The 20,462-nt window shown below is 48.7% G+C and overlaps 1 protein-coding gene across 1 annotated transcript in view; it reads left to right on the top strand.

Moving 5' to 3' along the window:
* Positions 1 to 7,444, top strand: part of LOC142586169 (ornithine decarboxylase-like) — a 37,415-nt gene extending 29,971 nt beyond the window's left edge. Inside the window, exons 9-10 of the mRNA XM_075697422.1 lie at positions 5,028 to 5,236; positions 6,946 to 7,444. Of these exons, the coding sequence (XP_075553537.1) occupies positions 5,028 to 5,236; positions 6,946 to 6,994 (258 nt within the window). The 3' untranslated portion in view covers positions 6,995 to 7,444. The remainder of the gene's footprint in view (positions 1 to 5,027; positions 5,237 to 6,945) is intronic.
* Positions 7,445 to 20,462: the final 13,018 nt, after the last annotated feature.

Below are 20,462 nucleotides of genomic sequence, written 5' to 3' on the forward strand. Positions count from 1 at the left end.
TATCGACGCCCACACAAATGCGAGGCATTCTTTTCTCTGAGTGTACCACTGGCGTAACCTATGATGTGCTCAACACAGCCATGTCGTTGTGCAAGGACAGCCGCAAGTCCGGCGTTGCTAGCATCTGTGTGGATCTCTGTATCTGCCTCCTCATCAAAATGGGCGAGTACAGGTACTGCCTGCCTGCGCTGCCGTAGCTCTGCGAAGGCTGTCTCTAGCTCAGTGGTCCAGACAAAAGCTACATATTTTCGGGTGAGTAGCGTGAGTGGTTCAACTATCTTGGAGCCTTTAGCAATAAATCGACGATATGAAGCGCACATGCCAGGGAAACGTCGCACTGCTCTTTTGTCTGATGGAACAGCAAAAGCGGCGACGGCCGCAGTTTTGTCTGGTTCAGGGCGAACTCCATATGCACTAACATGTCCAAGGAATTTCAGCTCTTGATAGTTGAGATGGCACTGTTGAGGTTTCAGCATGAGCTCAGCTGGGCGAGTGGCTTCCAGGACCGTTCTTAGGCTCTTCAGATGTTCTTCGAAGGTCTCGGAGAATATGACTACGTCATCGAGGTATGCAAGGCAGCTTTGCCACCTCAAGCCGGCGAGAATGGTCTCCATCAGCCTCTCGAACGTGGCTGGCGCAGAACAGAGGCCGAAAGGAAGAACTCGGATCCATAATTACTTTGTTTAGCGCGAAACAACGGACACAATAAGGACGACAGGACAAGTTGGAATTCATAAAGGCCATCTGGGCTTACAAACGCCGTCTGTTCTCGCTCTGGTTCATTAACCCCAATCTGTAAAAAGTCACTTTTTAAATCAACAGATGAAAAATACTTCGCGTGCCGCAACCTGTCTGCAGAGTCATCGACCCGAGGGAGCGAGTGAACGTCTTTCTTGTAATGCTGTGTAGCGTCCTGTAATCAACACAGAAGCGTAGTGTTCCGTCCTTCTTCTTCACTAGAACGACTGACAATGACCACGGGTTGCTGGATGGTAGAATGACTCCATCGTCGAGCATCTCCTTTACTTTCGTCTGAATAGCCTCGCGTTCTTTAGCAGAAACACGGTAGAGATATTGTCGGGTAGGGCGAGCACCATCCTCGGTAATGATTCAGTGCTTGGTGAGAGGTATTTGGAGAAGTTAGACGAAGAGGCGAAGCAAGACTGCAATTCCTGTAGAAGGTCGTGAAGTGCAGCCTTTCTTTCGTCCGAAAGCTTCGAATTGACATTGATTTGGTCAAGAATATTATCAGCATTCATGTCCTCGGATGCCTCGTTCCTGTCAAACAACCGGCTCATTGTTAGAGAGAGAGTCGCTACCAGCCACCCCGTCGGATGGATGGGTAAAACTTTATTGGATCTATTTAACTGCGGTTGGGCCCCTAGACGTCCGGGAGCCCCCTGGCCGACATCTCTAGGCAAGCACGGTCCACCAGCCAGAGCTGGTCATCCGAGCAAGTGTCCCGAAGAGCGGCCTCCCACAAGGAAAAGGAAGGGTTGGGAATAGGCTCTACCGCCATGGGCATGGGGCAGCTCCCCAAACAGTGGAAAAGATCTGCCCGGGACGCTCGGCAGGTGGTACATTGTGAATTATGGAGACCAGGGTAATATAACTGTGCCAGATAGGCAGAAATAAATGCTTTGGTCTGGATCTGGCGCCAGATTGAACTGGTGATTGGCAGTAAGGGAACGATGAGGGGCAGGTAAATCTCGTCTACCATCCCTGTAATACGTGGCAATCTGGTGGTAGGTGCAGATCCCCTCTCCTGGTTTTTCCATGCAGTTGGGTGAGTGGTCGTCTAGGGTCCGGAGGGAAAGACCTGGGACATGCGCATTAACGCGCTCGTTCCCGGGGACACACTGATACCCACGTACCCATGTGATAGTCACCTGGTGGGGAAGCGAAGGAATGTTTTGCAAAATGTGTCTGACCGTCTTAGGTGCTACGTCTTGAAGGAAGTAACGGTTTGCACTTTGGGGATCGGTGCAGATTTCTGTAATGGTAGAATTCGCAGCCGCATGCGCCACTGCTAGGGCTAATGCGACCCCCTCAGCCACATCGGTGCGCGCTGTTTTAATCGAGACCGAGATGTTAATGCGTCCGTCCTCCGTCATGGCAGCGGCCGTGACCGTTCCTTTGAGCGGACCGATCGCAGCGTCGACATAAAGGACGTCTTCGCGATTTTGGTAACGTCGGGCGTAGTAATCAGCCCGCGCCTTACGTCGACCCGGATAGCGGTCCGAATTCGTGGCAACGGTTTGAGTTGCATGTTAGCTGCGAGTCTTACAGGAATGGGAAACCACGGCTCTTCTATCGGGATCGTGCCACTTGGCTCACACCCCCGAGTTCGGAGTAGGTTTCGCCCAGTGGGTGTTCGGGTGAGGCGCAGAAGCTGATTACTCCTCTGTGCCTCTATGATTTCCTGGACGGTATTATAGAGACCAGTCTGTAGGAGGCGGGTAGTGCTAGCGCGCATCGGCAGCCTCAGTGCGGTCTTAACCGCCCGCCTGATTAGACTATTAGCCTTATCCATTTGTTTTTGAGTGAGGTGGTGATACGGGAGGTGGTAGGCAAGGCGACTGACCGCTAAAGCTTCAGTCATTTGCATCGTGTCCTTTTCAGACAGGCCGTGATTGCGTGACGCAATCCGGCGAACCAGTCCTGAGATTTGTTTTATTTGCTTATCGAGGAGGTTCAGTGTAAAACCCGCATCTAGGTTAGAATGGATGTGCAGACCCAGGATCCTGATTCTATGTACCTTAGGCACTTGTTGACCGTGTATGAACAGGTGTATGCCTGGGTCCCCTTTGTGGGGTTTAATAGTGAGCAATTCGGACTTTTCTGGCGAGCAGAAGAGCCCCATTAGGCGAACATGCCGTTCGATAACGTCGATATCTGTTTGTAGGACATCTTGGCCCCCCCTATAGAGCCTTGTGACACCCATAAGTCATATCATCAGCATAGAAAACGTGCTGCAATTTAGTGATACCTGCGAGCTCTCTGGCGAGTGGGGTCATGGCTACGTTAAATAATAGTGGTGGTAGGACCGCTCCCTGGGGTGTGCCCCTGTTTGGGAGGGCAAAAGCGGCCGATCTGAGTGGACCTAATCTAATCTCGGCTGTACGATTTTCCAAAAAAAGCTTTGACATAATGCCAGATCCTACTGCCGCAACCTGTGGTGGCAAGGGTCCTGAGGATATGGTCGTGTCCTACTTTGTCAAAGGCCTTTTGTATGTATAATGCTAGGATGACTCTGGTGCGGGCTGTCCGTCGTTTGGGATTTAATAAGGTCTCTTTAATATGCAAGAGGACATCCTGCGCCGATAGGCTGGGGCGGATGCCAAACTGAGTGTTGGGGAAGAAATGCTTAGCTTCTAAGTGCGGTTGTAGTCGCCGGACAATCATGTGACAAAAAGTTTGCCTACGCAACTCGTGAGCGAGATAGGTTGCAAATTCTGAAGCAGTAAGGATTTACTCTGTTTCGGGATAAGATTAATGTGGGCGTGTTTCCAATCGCCAAGCAGTGTGCCCCTTGTCGGTCTGGTGCGGTCTTCAGCACTGCTACGTGTACGGTCGCACGCTATTGCTATATGCATATATTGTATAAAGCTTTTCGTCTCCTCTTCGGCTACTGCATGTGTCCCTCTATCGTCTTCAACCCCGAGTCGCAATAACGCATAGATCATTTCTTTCCTGTTAAACAATTCAATTGCAAACAGCAAATGACTTCGATTAAGCAAGCTAGGCCACTGTGAGTGACAGTACGTTAGTAGGATCATAACGTTGCGACAGGTGTACTTGTTTATCCTCCCGGGGTGATCCCTTTTCACCGTGTTAAAGGTTATCGCTTGGCGCAAGATGCGCCTGCATGTATCGGAAGTTCCTCGAATGTTATCGATTGTTTTATCTCTTGTCTGTTGTCGCCGAACCTTGTGCGATCTGACTGTATGCGCGACGCGAATTGTGTATAATATTTCTGGAAGACTCGCGGCTTATGTATAAAAGCCGACGTACTTGACCCGCTCATCAGATTTTCGACGATCGCCGACTGTGTTCGCAGCTATCGTTGTAGTTCGAAAGTCACTTACTTTTAGGGGCACAAGTTCGCCAGATAAAGAGTCAGTTTCGTCGTTCACGGTTTTGCTATTGTGCTCTTGATTGTCGCAATAACGTGACAATATTATACCCTATTTTAGCTTTTATTAATAAGAAGCGAATCAAACTACAAAAGCCCACGATTTATTTGCGACGCAAACTGAAGTCACCGGAGAGCCAGCGGAATAAAAAAAAATAACACTTCTGGTCTCGTAACTACTAAGCAAAAATCATGCAATTATCACAATAATCATAATGCAATTACCGCAATGTACTGTGTACGACGCCATATATGAGCGCATGCTCACTGTTCATTTTTCTACTGCTGAGTGATGTTCACGCAACCCGCGTCGTGTTTCGAGGTATCACGGAGATTTTGGAGTGATCAACGTGCCGTGACTAGTCGCCGAAGCGCGGAATTCACGTTTCGCTGCTACCACTTCAATCGTTTGAAACTCACTGAAGTGCGTTTTTGTCGTGGACGCGAGGCACGGAGCGATAATAAAATTGACATGATGGCGGCGAGCGGTAGGTGCGACAATCACACATGGCGCGCTCGACTCGGGCTGTCACCGACCTCACTACAAAGGACAACAGCGCCAGGCTAAATGGTTTTGTGCACCGTCAAAAAATGCAGACCAAGCGTTTACGACTGTGCCACAAATACAGAAGGAACTGTCTTTAAAGTTATTCACACACCACACACGCACACGTAAACACGAAGTGCAGACGACGCGCGGCAGTATTCACACTATGCGTTGTTCAGCCGGAATGAGCCAGGCAGCGACTCTGCTCGTTCTCGTGGCCAATCTACTCGACGCTTTCCGGACCTCCGTGTCGTTCGCTGCATTTTTTTTCAGCGCATAGTTGAAAGCCATTTGGTGCCACTATCACCAAGGGACGTGTCCCCGCTCATGCTTCTTACCATGCAGGAGGTGGCGGGCCCCATGCAGCCAAGCATGATATGGGGCATCACATGCGATGGCTCGGACAGGATAAAAAGCGCCTGTGGTCTCCCAGACATGGACGTGGGTGACTGGTTATGCTTCGAGAACATGGGCGCATACAGCATAACCATTACTTCTCCCTTCAATGGGTTCCCCAACGCAGACATCCATTACCGAGCCAGCAAGTTTGTGCAGTGAGTGCAAATGTGAATCAATCAATACTCTTTGAAAATGAGACTGGCCGGACTTTACCGGCTCAAAAATCGTCACATTCAGTTGGATGTTAAGCAAGGTTCTATAGATTGCGGCTTTACTTTGTGATTTTAACGTGTACGTTACAAATGTAGAATGAAACCAGGTAGTAGCAAATTTATTACAACTCGACAGGAAACAGGACACTAGCATCATGTTTGAGATACACGCGCCCTGAGTGTGCACATTGCTGCTTCCGTTGATACTTTGCTCCAACAGTCTCCATCGAGCATAACGAGACAAGACCAGCTGTAAGATTGGCATATATTGTGGCTGATCTTGGGGACAAATGTACCGAAACTAATGGTAATGATTTTCTCGGAGGACACACGTTGAGCCATGCGCATGTTCCAGTCCCGGAGCAGCAACACTTTCTCTGAAGTAGTAACAGAGAGCAATAATTAAAATTTAATTAATAAGGTCATCAGTGACTATCGCATACTTTATGATATCTGGCGCTGCTATGAATGCTACCCAGAAAAAAATATTCTTGCCTTGAGTCCCCACGTTTTAACCATGAAAAATAGCCGTCACTGAAACATCGCCGTGTACGCGTAACTAATAAAATACTTAGCGTTTATATTTTTATTGCTTGCTGGCTGTATTATTAGGTCTGGTCAGAACCGCGTTACTACAGACCATGGCACTGACCTTCTATTTAGACTATCCATATCCCAATAGTTCGAGTAAATTGACTGGACAGATGTTCCGATGGCTGGAGTATACCATTGTATGCATGTTGGGTGAAATGAAACGTGAGTTTGCATTACGGAAAGAGTTATTTGGCAGCGCCTGCGGAAATAAACATGGAAAATATCTGTTTGTCACTTAGTAGGCGCTCCAAAAAAAGTTCAGTCCCGTTAGGCTCGAGGCCATGGCACCTTACCTGGTTCGTTCGGCAGTAAGTACAGAGTAAACCAGCACGCAGTGGCATGTACACTTGTTAGACATCCATATCAACCTCTGACATATAACAGAGACGTGACTTCCAGTGTTCAACAACCCAGAGGCATAAATAGCACTATCCCTTCTATCTAGAGTATTAAACGATAATAGGTAGCTGCCGGCATTTGTCAAGCTGCCTCTACGAAGAGCAGATTTTACCTACAGCTTCCTCCATCACTATGATGATGAAAATAACCTTTAATATTGCGGCAAACACTATATCATCCCTGCGCGACTATATGATGTTTAGCATGCATCGATTCCAAAGCCACAGTACCTTCTCGCATAACTTTAACGGGGCTAGACCTCATTTTTTAACCCTCGTGCGCTCTGTTCGATCGCCTTAATGTACCCGTTCGCATGCTACCAAATTGTGAATTACTGTAGACTGCCTGTGGAAAAATGATATGCGTGATACTTATAAAAGTGCAGACATTGTCAACCTTCTCTTGCTTATCGTGTGCGCGAACATTGGCGCCCTCCTAATAAGAAAGTGCACAAAACCTCGAACTGCACTTTAGAGGAACAAAGGTTCTTTGTAATCCCTTGATGACATGTTTCCATCTTGAGACATTGCATGGAAGTTATAGTTTTCCATAGTTACCTGGTTGGTCACTTTAAAGCTGAACTGACATTTAGTGGATTTCTCTAGTCACACAAAAGGTTAAAAGGAAGTTTATTATCTGTCCTTTTCTTTTTATTTCAGAGAACGCCTGCGCCGAAAGCAAATTGTTTCCTTCCTGGATACTGCTTGATAAGGTCCACACACTTCTTACCACGTGGCATATATTGTGGTAAATTGCTCAAAAGTCATAAGTCCCCGACAACGAGACGATCGTTTGAGTTATCTTCAGGGGACATACCATTAGGAAAACTTAAATGCTTAGTTAACCTCAAGCAGGACAACTTGTGGACGTTCTGTTGGATGCGGATACCCACTGGACCACAGTGAACTGCAAGCACATGTAGGCAGATTCGTATAAAGCATATGAACGCCCTTCTAAATATATTCCCGACAGTGTACTATGCTGTTAAAGGCTCCTATATACCTCCTGCGAGTAATTATATATCTCAGACATGATAGCGCAAATTGTACTGTTTTGTGCTTCGATTTCGTCGAATTCGTTTATCAGCGTTCCCCCATTCTCAAATGATTGCTTTTGTTATTTGAGATAGTTTTTCTTTGAAAATTCATGATGTAAGCTCGGCCGTTGCGACAGTGACGGCCTGATGTCTCAGCTAGCAACGCACGAATGGATGCATAGTGTTCAGCGCTGGAACTATATAACAAAACGCTGGAACGAACACACATAGCCCAAATAAAGCTAACAAATGCGACACATGTATTTTTCCTGTTCTGACGAAAGATATGGATGGAAACAACTTTATTGTAAATCCGGCAAAGTTTAACGACGTGGGCTCAGGTCTCCCATGATGGGACTTCGAGGCCTTAATTCGTCGCAGCCTCTCGAGCCCTCTGGACTGCCCACTCTTTTGTGTTGAGGTTGGAGCTGCGCAGAGCGGCGGCCCACTTCGACGCAAGAGCCTCCGGAGCTGCTGTAATTTTATATGATGTAACATGACATTCCCACAACATGTGCGATAGCGTCACTCTAGTTGCCCGACATAACTTGCAATGAGCACTGGGGTATTGCGCGGGGAAAATGTGCCGCAATCGCATCGGACTGGGGAAGGTTTGTGTCTGCAGTTGTCGCCAGACGACTGCTTGGCGACGTTACAGTTTGGGGTGAGGTGGGGGCAATATCCGGCTGCGAAAGATACGTGGGCAAACCAGACCTAATTAATTTCCACCCGAAAAGCAATTTAAAACATGCTGGACGCTTTCACCTGGCAGCTCAATTTGCTTGAATTTGCGCAGCCAACGTCTTGCTTTCGCGCCTTTACGGCATCATTCGTCTACAGAAGGTGCGTTTCTTCAAGGCGAAAGGGCGACGGCGGCGTTCGGTTTGTGGAAAAGGTGGTTTCTAGTAAAAGTACTTAATTTCTTCGGCAGAAACTCATGTTCCGTTTACAGTTCGATATCTTAGGGATCTCAAGTTTTCTAGGCCCCAATTATGCTCCACAAGTTTTTGTGAACCTAGCTCTGATTCAGCAACGAATGTCAAAGAAAAAAACATTTTTGGGGGGTTTACGTGCCGAAACCCCTGTTTGATTCTGAGGCGCGCCGTCGTGGGGGACTCCGGATTCATTCTGACCACCTGCGGTTCTTTAACATGTATCCAGTGCATGTGGTACCCGGGCGTTTTCGCATATCGCTCCCATCGAAATGCGGTCACCGCCGCGTCCGCGATTCGATATCACGCCTTTGAGCTAAGCAGCGCAACATTAAAGCCACTACGCCACCATGGCAGGTAGCAAGGAATGTGCCGCTTTAGCACAACAAAGCAACCCACTTTCGGTTGTGGTTGCACGACGTAATTAAGAGCAACACGTGGAGTGCCAAGTTCTCTTGCCACTCAGTGCACTTCAGAGCCTGCAGTGAGCCTCATAACACGCGTTACGCATGACCAGTTGCTCTAAGTAAGAGTTCTCCGTCAAGCCCTTTATAGGCACATAACATCGTCCTCCAATGGCTGCCGCGGCACTGCGGAATCGTTCGTAACCAACTTGCTGCATATGCCATCTAGTCAGTTCATAAACGATCCGGATAGTTCTTACATCTTTGTGAAGAGCTGACTCTGCGAGGGGTCTTCATTTGCTCACTCACACCAGCACACAAATTTCTTTCGTGGAACACCCACATCATCTCTAATTGTTTCCAGACTTCGTTGCCGACGCAAATTCCATCTCACTTCTCACTCGCCGCAGTGGCTCAGTGCCCACGGCGTTAGCGCGGCTGAGCTAGACGTCACAGGTTCGATTTCGGGCCATGGCGGCCGCGTTTCAATTGTGGGCGAAATGCAAAATCGCTCATGTATTGAGTGCACGTTAAAGAGTGTCAGCGGGCGAAAATTAACCCGGAGTCTCATACTAAGGCGTGCGTGATAACCAGATCATGGCTCTGGCGCGTGAAGCTCCAGAATTTAATATTTCAATCGCGCGTCTCCCACCGTGATACAACTTTTATTTGCCGTCTCTGGTTAGGGATGTCTTTTACTAAAACCTACTAATTCCTTATTAGAGCGCCAGGCACGCCCACGTTTCACCAGCGCCAGTGTGAAGAGGCAATGGAGCACTTTTGTGCGTTTTATTTATTTTTTTTACGCGGTGAGCTGTCATGGGCTCATTCCAATAGCCGTTTCGTTTGGTGACGGTGTCGGCCGCCGGCGACCCTAGCAGCCATCGCCAGGAATCAGAAAAAGAGGCACAGTTCCCGCCGGGATCAAAGGCGGGCCCACTGCGCGGGAGCCAGCTACTCTACCATTGAGCCACGCCAGCGCTAGCTTGCACGCAGCGGGAAAGTGCCCTATAAACGCGTCCTGACGCGCGAGGAGACATGCAATGTGACGAGCGCGCCGCTTAACCTCGATGCGTGCGCATTTTGCATTGCAGTCGCATATTATTCCACCAGGTAGAACGCCTACCTGGTGGAATAATATGCAACTGCAGATGTACAATGTACACTGTACAATGTACAGGTGTGCTTCTGTACAAGGCCGATACAGAAGGTTTGAGGAAGAAAAAAGTTCACGGAGATGTATATACGCATGCTAGAAAAAAATGTATTGTGTACGTGATTAAAATCAAGCTGGCTAGGTGACTATGTCACCGCCGAATTTCAAGGGGGATGTCAATAAACCACAGTCATTGGCGTCGTATCGCGCCAGTTCTCAAAGAAAGCTTACTAGGTGACTATGTGACCGATGCGCTTCAAAAGGAATGCCAATAAATAATCATCATCCTCCTTAGCATGGTATCGTGCAATTTGTCTTGCGATGTGACATGCGCACCGCGTAGCGTCTATAGGTGCGCCCCTTGCATTGCAGTTGCATATTATTGCACCAGGTGGCACGCCATGTAGCAGTTGCATAAGAAGTGATACAAGGTAGGCAAATAAGTATTAGGGAATAAAAAGATGGTGTGGAGATGCACAAATACTGACGTAAGGAAAAACATGTATGGCCTACCTGATTAATTCAAGCAGGCTAGGTGACTGTCACCGTCCAGTTTTATAGGTAATGCCATTAAATCATCGCCATTATCATTAGCATAGTATCGTGCCCTTCAGTTTGCGATGTGACATGAGCGCCGCGTAACGTCGATATGTACAAAGTTTGCGTTGCAGTTCCGTTATACTCCACTAGGTGTCCCGACATGTAGCAATTGCATGCTGCATGTAGCTGGACCTGGTTAACTCAAGCAGGCTAGGTGACTATTACCACCAAGTTTCGAAGGGGATGCCAATAAACCATCGTTGTCATCATCATCAACAGCAACGTACCATGCCACGAGTCAAATGATGTGACATGTGCGCCATGTAGTCTGGATACCTGTGTTTATTCTTTGGTACCCGTTGTGGCGCGTCGTCGCAAGTTACGAACCGCTGCTGAAGAAGCTAATCGTAGAGCTACGCGCGCGGCTTGAAATAGGCAACATCGTACGCACGCACGCACGCACGCACGCACGCACGCACGCACGTAAGCATGCACGTAAGCATCATCATCATCATCATCATCATCATCATCAGCCTTGTTACGCCCACTGCAGGGCAAAGGCCTCTCCCATACTTCTCCAACTACCCCGGTCATGTACTAATTGTGGCCATGTTGTCCCTGCAAACGTCTTAATGTCATCCGCCCACCTAACTTTCTGCCGCCACTTGCTACGCTTCCCTTCCCTTGGAATCCAGTCCGTAACCCTTAATGACCATCGGTTATCTTCCCTCCTCATTACATGTCCGGCCCATGCCCATTTCTTTTTCTTGATTTCAACTAAGATGTCATTTACCCGCGTTTGTTGCCTCACCCAATCTGCTCTTTTTTTATCCCTTAACGTTACACCCATCATTCTTCTTTCCATAGCTCGTTGCGTCGTCCTCAATTTCAGCAGAACCCTTTTCGTAAGCCTCCAGGTTTCTGCCCCGTATGTGAGTACTGGTAACACACAGCTGTTATACACTTTCCTTTTGAGGGATAGTGGCAACCTGCTGTTCATGATTTGAGAATGCCTGCCAAACGCACCCCAGCCCATTCTTATTCTTCTGGTTATTTCAGTCTCATGATCCGGATCCGTGGTCACTACCTGCCCTAAGTAGATGTATTCCCTTACCACTTCCAGTGCCTCGCTACCTATCGTAAACTGCTGTTCTCTTCCGAGACTGTTAAACAATACTTTAGTTTTCTGCAGATTAATTTTCAGACCCAGCCTTATGCTTTGCCTCTCCAGGTCAGTGAGCATGCATTGAAATTGGTCTCCTGAGTTACTAAGCAAGGCAATATCATCAGCGAATCGCAAGTTGCTAAGGTATTCTCCATCAACTTTTATCCCCAATTCTTCCCACTCCAGGTCTCTGAATACCTCCTGTAAACATGCTGTGAATAGCATTGGAGAGATCGTATCTCCCTGTCTGACGCCTTTCTTTATTGGGATTTTGTTGCTTCCTTTGTGGAGGACTACAGTGGCTGTGGAGCCGCTATAGATATCTTCCAGTATTTTTACATATGGCTCATCTACACCATGATTCCGTAATGCCTCCATGACTGCTGAGGTTTCGACTGAATCAAACGCTTTCTCGTAATCATTGAAAGCTATATATAAGGGTTGGTTATATTCTGCACATTTCTCTACCACTTGACTGATAGTGTGAATATGGTCTATTGTTGAGTAGCCTTTACGCAATCCTGCCTGGTCCTTTGGTTGACAGAAGTCTAAGGTGTTCCTGATTCTATTTGCGATTACCTTAGTAAATACTTTGTAGGCAACGGACAGTAAGCTGATCGGTCTATAATTTTTCAAGTCTTTGGCGTCCCCTTTCTTATGGATTAGGATTATGTTAGCGTTCTTCCAAGATTCCGGTACGCTCGAGGTTATGAGGCATTGCGTATACAGGGTGGCCAGTTTCTCTAGAACAATCTGACCACCATCCTTCAACAAATCTGCTGTTACCTGATCCTCCCCAGCTGCCTTCCCCCTTTGCATAGCTCCTAAGGCTTTCTTTACTTCTTCTGGCGTTACCTGTGGGATTTCGAATTCCTCTAGGCTATTCTCTCTTCCACTATCATCGTGGGTGCCACTGGTACTGTATAAATCTCTATAGAACTCCTCAGCCACTTGAACTATCTCATCCATATTAGTAACGATATTGCCGGCTTTGTCTCTTAACGCACACATCTGATTCTTGCCTTTTCCTAGTTTCTTCTTCACTGTTTTTAGGCTTCCTCCGTTCCTGAGAGCCTGTTCAATTCTATCCATATTATAGTTCGTGATGTCCGCAGTCTTACGCTTGTTCATTAGCTTAGAAAGTCCTGCCAGTTCTATTCTAGCTGTAAGGTTAGAGGGTTTCATACATTGGCGTTTCTTGATCAGATCTTTCGTCTCCTGCGATAGGTTACTGGTTTCCTGTCTAATGGCATTACCACCTACTTCTATTGCGCACTCCTTAATGATGCCCATGAGATTGTCGTTCATTGCTTCAACACTAAGGTCCTCTTCCTGAGTTAAAGCCGAATACCTGTTCTGTAGCTTGATCCGGAATTCCTCTAGTTTCCCTCTTACCGCTAACTCATTGATTGGCTTCTTGTGCACCAGTTTCTTCCGTTTCCTCCTCAAGTCTAGGCTAATTCGAGTTCTTACCATCCTATGGTCACTGCAGCGTACCTTGCCGAGCACGTCTACAGCTTGTATGTTGCCAGGGTTCGCGCAGAGTATGAAGTCGATTTCATTTCTAGTCTCACCATTCGGGCTCCTCCACGTCCACTTTCGGCTAACCCGCTTGCGGAAAAAGGTATTCATTATCCGCATATTATTCTGTTCTGCAAACTCTACTAATAACTCTCCTTTGCTATTCCTAGAGCCTATGCCATATTTCCCCACTGACTTGTCTCCAGCCTGCTTCTTGCCTACCCTGGCATTGAAGTCGCCCATCAGTATAGTGTATTTTGTTTTGACTTTACCCATCGCCGATTCCACGTCTTCATAAAAGCTTTCGACTTCCTGGTCATCATGACTGCATGTAGGGGCATAGACTTGTACCACCTATTGAATTATGAAGCACAGAGCAAAATTAGTTTTGAAGAAGGACCCAGGAACATTGATCAATGTAAACGGGCGGCTAAGGTGCACAAGTGTCCGTGCCTAAAAAGCGTGAACACAGAATGGAGGAATGGGTCAAGAAAGTTGGCGAACAAGTACAGGGTAACTAAAACTGCAGGTAGACAACCAGGAGTAATCAGAAAGAAAGTGAGAGAAACAGGGACAGGGTATTGAATACAAAGGAGGGAAACGAAAATGACCATAGAGATTTCCAAGAATAAAAAAAAAGAAATTAGAAGGGAAAATCTGCGCGATACCAAGAAGGAAAATGCCGTGCTGTTTGAGGCTCGAGCCGGTTGATTATAAAAACATGCCGGAGTAAATATTCGCAATTAGGTGAAGCATGTGTATGCTGCAGCGAAAATCCGGAGACCACGCGGCACATTCTGATGGAATACGAAGGGATTCACCCAGCGAGACCAGCACTTGGATCAAAAGTAGATCTAAGTATCAACCAGTAAGCAGTGAAGATAACAAGAGACGTTTAGAGTATATTGTTGGAAGAATAGCAGGGAGGAGACTGATAGGACCGGATTTATTGCAGGCATAAACAGCGGTACAAGGTAGCTAGAGAAGATCAAAGAGATGTATGCAAAATGCTAGAAGGAAAGGCATTCATAGCATACCTGAGTAACTCAAGCAGGCTAAGTGACGATTTGTCCCCACCCCGTTTAGGAGGGGCTGCCAATAAATCATCATCATCATCATGTGATCGGGCACGCCCTCCGCCATGCCGTCGAATAAAATAAATTTCATTTGGCAGGGGCGTTTGCGCATTCATCTACACCACTGTCGATGAATCCATGCGCTGCGATGCAATAATATTCACAGTTGTGCGTTGTTGGCCAATTTGGGAGGCAATGTTTGTGACCAGCAGAAGCCGTGAGCATGCCCGGTCGACCTAATATTCAGTCAGGCATGCCTTGAACCTAGACATTGTTTTGTGAACGCTCTTTAAGCGCTCTGCGGGAATGTGCTCGACCACCTTGGACAGAAGTGTAGATAGCTGCACGGGTCTGTGTTTCCGTTTCGTGTATATAACTTTCACGCGAGATCTCCCATGACCGCAGCAGCATGCAACGGAATAATACAGACCCCCTGGAGTTCTTTGAGGAGCAGCGAAATGAGTTACACGAACGTTTCTCTCTCATCGGCCCTCATCGAAATGCGGCTCCAGTAAGGCGCCACCGGCGGGGATAACGCTCATTCCGCCACGATACTATCAATGACACTGCACGACGATGTTCAAACTATAGTGACCTTGAATCTTCAGTTTCCAAATAGCGGTCGCGTTGATAGCCGCAGATTACCGTTTCGCCATGCCTCGACCTTCGCTGTTTATCGCCGCCCCGTCCATTTCCTAGTTCACTTTCCTTCTCTCCCATTCTAGCCCCACGACAGCTACAACGAAGCGAAACTCGCGGCTTCGGTTCCCTGACGTAGCCGCAGCTGCAGCGAGAAAGCGACCGCCCGCAGCGAATATCGGATTTTTGAGCATCGCATCATTGCCCGTAGACCATATGCTACAAGGAGGCGTACGTGTACAAGAACACATTCAATTACGTTGTGGGGTTTGGTACGCTCGCAATGCACATCTGCCACACACTGCTACATCGTTCCTCTGAAAGGTGCCAAAGGTCTGTGCGCTTCCGTATAATCCTTCCGTGTAAACAATGCTCCTTAGTTTTCTCTAGAATAACAAGCTCCTGCGTGCAGGCCTCGTATCGACGACCTTGTCTCTCAGAGAACTCCTTTCACGTCTCTTCAATTCCTTTCAAACAACGTTTTGCTACGTACCTTCTCTTGCAAAACCGTACTTGGCTCACAATATCAACACATCATGATTGCCACCTCCCCCATTTTTCCCTCTCACCTTTGTTCTAGTTATCCTTCACCCTTTCGATATACTGCAGCTGTCCCTGAAGAGAAGCACGGCCAAGCAGGCTGGCTCACGCCGATCTGCTTGGTAGTCCTGTTACTTCCAACTTACTCTTGCTTTATCAGTTACGCCAGAGCTAAGTTCTGTCTTCAATTTAAAAAAAGAAATCTGCCCACTGCTACGCGCTCGGCGTAAAGTTATCACGTCGTTTTTGTATCATTTCTGTTATAGCATAGAAGAGGCGGGAGCTGCGATGGTGAACTTTAAGATAAAAGCACTGCCACATCCGAAACATAGAACGTTGAGCCGTTCGTTCCGTTTCCGCGATGGCGGGGTAGGAAGTAGGCGGGACAATTCACTCCCGGATATCCAGTGTCCTAGCGGAGACGCCACTCCACGGTGGTGTCCATGGAGTGGTGCTCGTGGTGCGCCTCGACGCTAAGGATTCTCAACCAAATATGTGCTCTTCCGAAGTTCTCAAGTAACGCGCAATTTAATGTAAATGTCGACGCTTAGCACACTACTTTCAGGACGTTCCGTTGGGGTGCACAGGCGCACGCGGCACCGTGCGCTGGACGGCTCACAACTGCGGCCTCAAGGGCGTGTTCTGCCTCGCTGCGCGCATCATATAAACTTTGCGTTTCTTAATATACGTTAAAATGTGGTCGCTCGGTCGGAGTTATTGCCGGCAATTCCCTCTAGGCTAAATCGGCTTGCTGTTAACAACATCTATCCTCCTCCTCCAACACGCGTACGCTGCTCTGCGTGAAGTAACTATCCAAATTATCAGTGGTCGAGGCTTATGTCCAACACCCAACGTCTGCGGGCAGGCAAAACGCATGCGTAATAGTTCTAGAAAACAGGCTTTATTAGGTACATATGTGCCCTAATACACATACCACACGCGGGTCACGCTATACGGTACACACACACACACACGCACATATATATATATATATATATATATATATATATATATATATACTGTCACGCGGTAGTGACGGTGAAGAAAACAGCAATACGGTGGAATACAAAACTGGCTTTTATTGGGCGAACCTGTGCCCACAAAAACAGGCTACACTTATAGCACAACGATAGCGGCGAACACGGTCGGCGATCGTCGGAAATCTGATCAGCGGGTCAAGCGCGTCGGCTTTTATAGAGCAGTCGTCGTCGAATGTTCCAGACTAATCGTTCGGACCCGCGTGCCTTCCACAAAGTTCTACATCATTCGCGTCAGGTGATGAAATCAGATAAAATAAGGTTCGGCGACAACAGACAGCGAATAGAAGCATCGATAACCTTCCAGAAACTTCGGTACATGCAGGCGCGTCGCACGCTGAGCGATTACATTTGTTAGGCGGCGAAACGTGGTTGCCCGATAAAGATAAGTACACGTGTCAATACCCCCCTCTTAAAAAGCATCGTCCCGATGCTACAAATATAAGAGAGCGAAACACAAAAGGACACTTATTAAACAGAAACAACAAAACAACAAAAAGAAACAAAGTCCAAAGGTCAGTTACGCGAAGCCCCAAAGTTCATTACCGCGGGTAGTACGGCTTCAGTCGCACAACGTGGACTATTTCAGGTCGTGAAATGCCGTCTGGCACGACCTCATAGTCCAGTGCGCGAAAACGTCGGATGATCTTGTACGGTCCGAAATAGCGACGCAAAAGCTTCTCGCTCAGTCCTCGTCGGCGTATAGGGGTCCAAACCCAAACACGGTCACCGGGCTGGTACTCGACGCAGCGTCGTGGGAGGTTGTAGTGTCGGCTGTCGGCCCTCTGCTGGTTCTTGATTCGCAGGCGGGCGAGCTGTCGGGCTTCTTAGGCGCGCTGGAGATAGGTAGAGACGTCAAGATTTTCCTCGTCAGTGACGTGCGGCAGCATGGCGTCGAGCGTCGTCGTCGGGTTCCTGCCGTAAACCAGCTTAAATGGCGTGATCTGTGTTGTTTCTTGCACTACCGTGTTGTAAGCGAATGTTACGTACGGCAGGACCACCTCCCACGTCTTGCGCTCGACGTCGACGTACATTGCTAGCATGTCGGCGAGGGTCTTGTTCAGGCGCTCCCTGAGACCATTCGTCTGCGGATGGTAGGCAGCTGTCCTCCTGTGACTTGTCTGGCTGTATTGCAGAATGGCTTGCGTGAGCTCTGCTTTAAAAGCCGTTCCTCTGTCGGTGATGAGGTCTTCTGGAGCACCATGTCGCAGCAGGATGTTCTCGACGAAAAATTTCACCACTTCGGCTGCGCTGCCTTTCGGTAGAGCTTTAGTTTCAGCGAAGCGGGTGAGATAGTCCGTCGCCACGACGATCCACTTATTTCCGGATGTTGATGTCGGAAACGGTCCTAACAAGTCCATCCCGATCTGCTGAAAATGTCGGTAAGGAGGCTTGATCGGCTGTAGTAATCCCGCTGGCCTTGTCGGTGGTGTCTTGCGTCGCTGACAGTCTCGGCATGTCTTGACGTAACGGTGCGGCCAGTAATACCTTTCTTGTATCCTCGATAGCGTTCGGGAGAAACCGAGGTGCCCAGCGGTCGGATCATCATGTAGGGCGTGCAGTACTTCTGGACGCAGCGCCGACGGAACAACAAAAATGTAGTTGGCGCGGACTGGTGAGAAGTTCTTCAAGAGTAGGTTGTTTTGAAGCGTGAACGAAGATAATCCACGCTTAAATGCCCTAGGGACAACGTCGGTGTACCCTTCCACATACTCGACTAGGGCTTTTAGCTCCGGGTCCCCTCGTTTTTGTTCGGCGAAGTCTTCCGCGCTTATTATGCTAAGGAAGGCGTCGTCATCCTCGTCATCCTCGTCATCTTGCGGCGGCGGGTCAATGGGGCGCGTGATAGGCAATCGCCATCTTAGTGTTTTCGTCCGGACTTGTATGTTACAGTAATGTCGTATTCTTGTAGTCTGAGGCTCCACCGTGCCCGCCGTCCTGAGGGGTCCTTTAAGTTAGCTAGCCAACACAACGCGTGATGGTCGCTGACCACGTTGATTGGCCTGCCATAGAGGTAAGGGCGAAATTTCGCTGTAGCCCAAACGATGGCGAGGCATTCCTTTTCGGTTGTAGAATAATCGCCTTCCCCTTTTGACAACGACCGGCTAGCGTAAGCTATTACGTGTTCATGTCCATCTTTTTTCTGGACTAGGACGGCACCGAGGCCTAGGCTACTGGCGTCAGTGTGTATTTCGGTATCGGCGTCCTCCTCGATGTACGCAAGTACGGGCGGCGACTGCATGCGTCGTTTGAGTTCTTGAAATGCGTCGGCCTGCCGTGTTTCCCACTTGAACTCGACGTCACATTTAGTTAGCTTTGTCAACGGCTCAGCGATGCGTGAAAAGGCCTGTAGTAGGTACACATGCCAAGGAATCTACGCACTGCCTTCTTGTCGATGGGCTGCGGGAACTTTGCAATGGCAGCTGTCTTCTGCGGGTCAGGGCGGACTCCAGACTTGCTGATGACGTGGCCTTGGAACAGAAGCTCATCGTAAGCGAATCGGCACTTTTCTGGCTTCAGAGTAAGCCCTGATGACTTGATGGCCTCTAGTACTGTTGCAAGCCGCCTAAGGTGATTGTCGAAATTTCCAGCGAAGACAACGACGTCATCCACGTAAACGAGACAGGTCTGCCACTTCAATCCTGCTAAAACCGTGTCCATCACGCATTGGAACGTTGCAGGCGCCGAGCACAGTCCAAATGGCATAACCTTGAACTCGTAGAGGCCGTCTGGGGTGATGAAAGCGGTCTTTTCGCGATCTCTTTCGTCGACTTCTATTTGCCAATAGCCAGACTTCAGGTCCATCGACGAAAAGTATTTAGCATTGCAGAGCCGATCCAATGCGTCGTCTATCCGTGGGAGGGGGTATGCGTCCTTCTTCGTGATCTTGTTCAGACGACGATAATCGACGCAGAAACGTAGGGCTCCGTCCTTTTTCTTCACCAGGACAACAGGGGATGCCCACAGGCTTTTCGACGGCTGGATGATGTCGTCGCGCAGCATTTCGTCGACTTGTTCTCTTCTAGCTTCACGTTCTCGCGGCGAAACTCGGTAAGGGCTCTGGCGGAGTGGTCGAGCGCACTCCTCGGTGATTATGCGATGCTTGGCGAATGGTGCTTGTGGAATCCTCGATGACGTCGAAAAGCAGGCTTTGTATCGTCGGAGCAGACTTCTCAGCTGCTGCTGCTTAACCACGGGGAGACTTGGATTGACGTCGTAGTCTGGTTCGGGAACCATGGTGGTCGGGGTAGATGCGGCGGAATCCGCGAGGAGAAATGCGTTACTGGTTTCCAGAATTTCCTCGATGTAAGCGATCGTCGTGCCCTTGTTGATGTGCTTGAACTCGCGGCTGAAGTTTGTCATCAACACTTCAGTTTTCCCTCCATGCAGTCGAGCGATCCCTCTTGCGACGCAAATTTCATGGTCTAGCAGTAGACGTTGGTCGCCTTCGATGACGCCTTCTACGTCAGCGGGTGTTTCGGTGCCGACCGAAATAACAATGCTGGAGCGAGGCGGGATGCTCACTTGATCTTCGAGCACACTCAAGGCGTGGTGACTACGAGGGCTCTCCGGCGGCATCGCTTGATCTTCCGACAGCGTTATTGACTTCGACTTCAGGTCGATGATTGCGCCGTGTTGGTCCAGGAAGTCCATACCGAGAATGACGTCTCGTGAACACTGTTGGAGGATAACGAAGGTGGCAGGGTAAGTCCGGTCATGAATGGTTATTCTTGCCGTGCAGATTCCAGTCGGCGTGATGAGGTGTCCTCCAGTGGTCCGAATTTGAGGGCCTTCCCATGCAGTTTTAACTTTCATCAACTGCGCGGCGATGGGTCCACTCATGACGGAGTAATCGGCTCCTGTGTCCACTAAAGCGGTGACTGCGTGGCCGTCGAGAAGCACGTCGAGGTCGGTGGTTCTTTGTCTGGCATTGCAATTAGGTCTTGTCGTCGGATCACGGCTGCGTCGTGTTGAACTGAAGCTGGAACGTTGCGTCGTCAAGTCGTCTTTCGTCGGTGTAGTCTTGGCTTCCTGACTTCGTCGGGACGGCGGCGTGTCCTTATTATGTCGTCGAGATGGTCTCTTCGTCGGCGGCGGAGGATCTTCGTCAGTTCGACGAACAGCAACCG

The sequence above is a fragment of the Dermacentor variabilis genome, chromosome 6 (genome assembly GCF_050947875.1).
Source record: "Dermacentor variabilis isolate Ectoservices chromosome 6, ASM5094787v1, whole genome shotgun sequence".
NCBI classification, from domain to species: Eukaryota; Metazoa; Arthropoda; class Arachnida; order Ixodida; family Ixodidae; genus Dermacentor; species Dermacentor variabilis.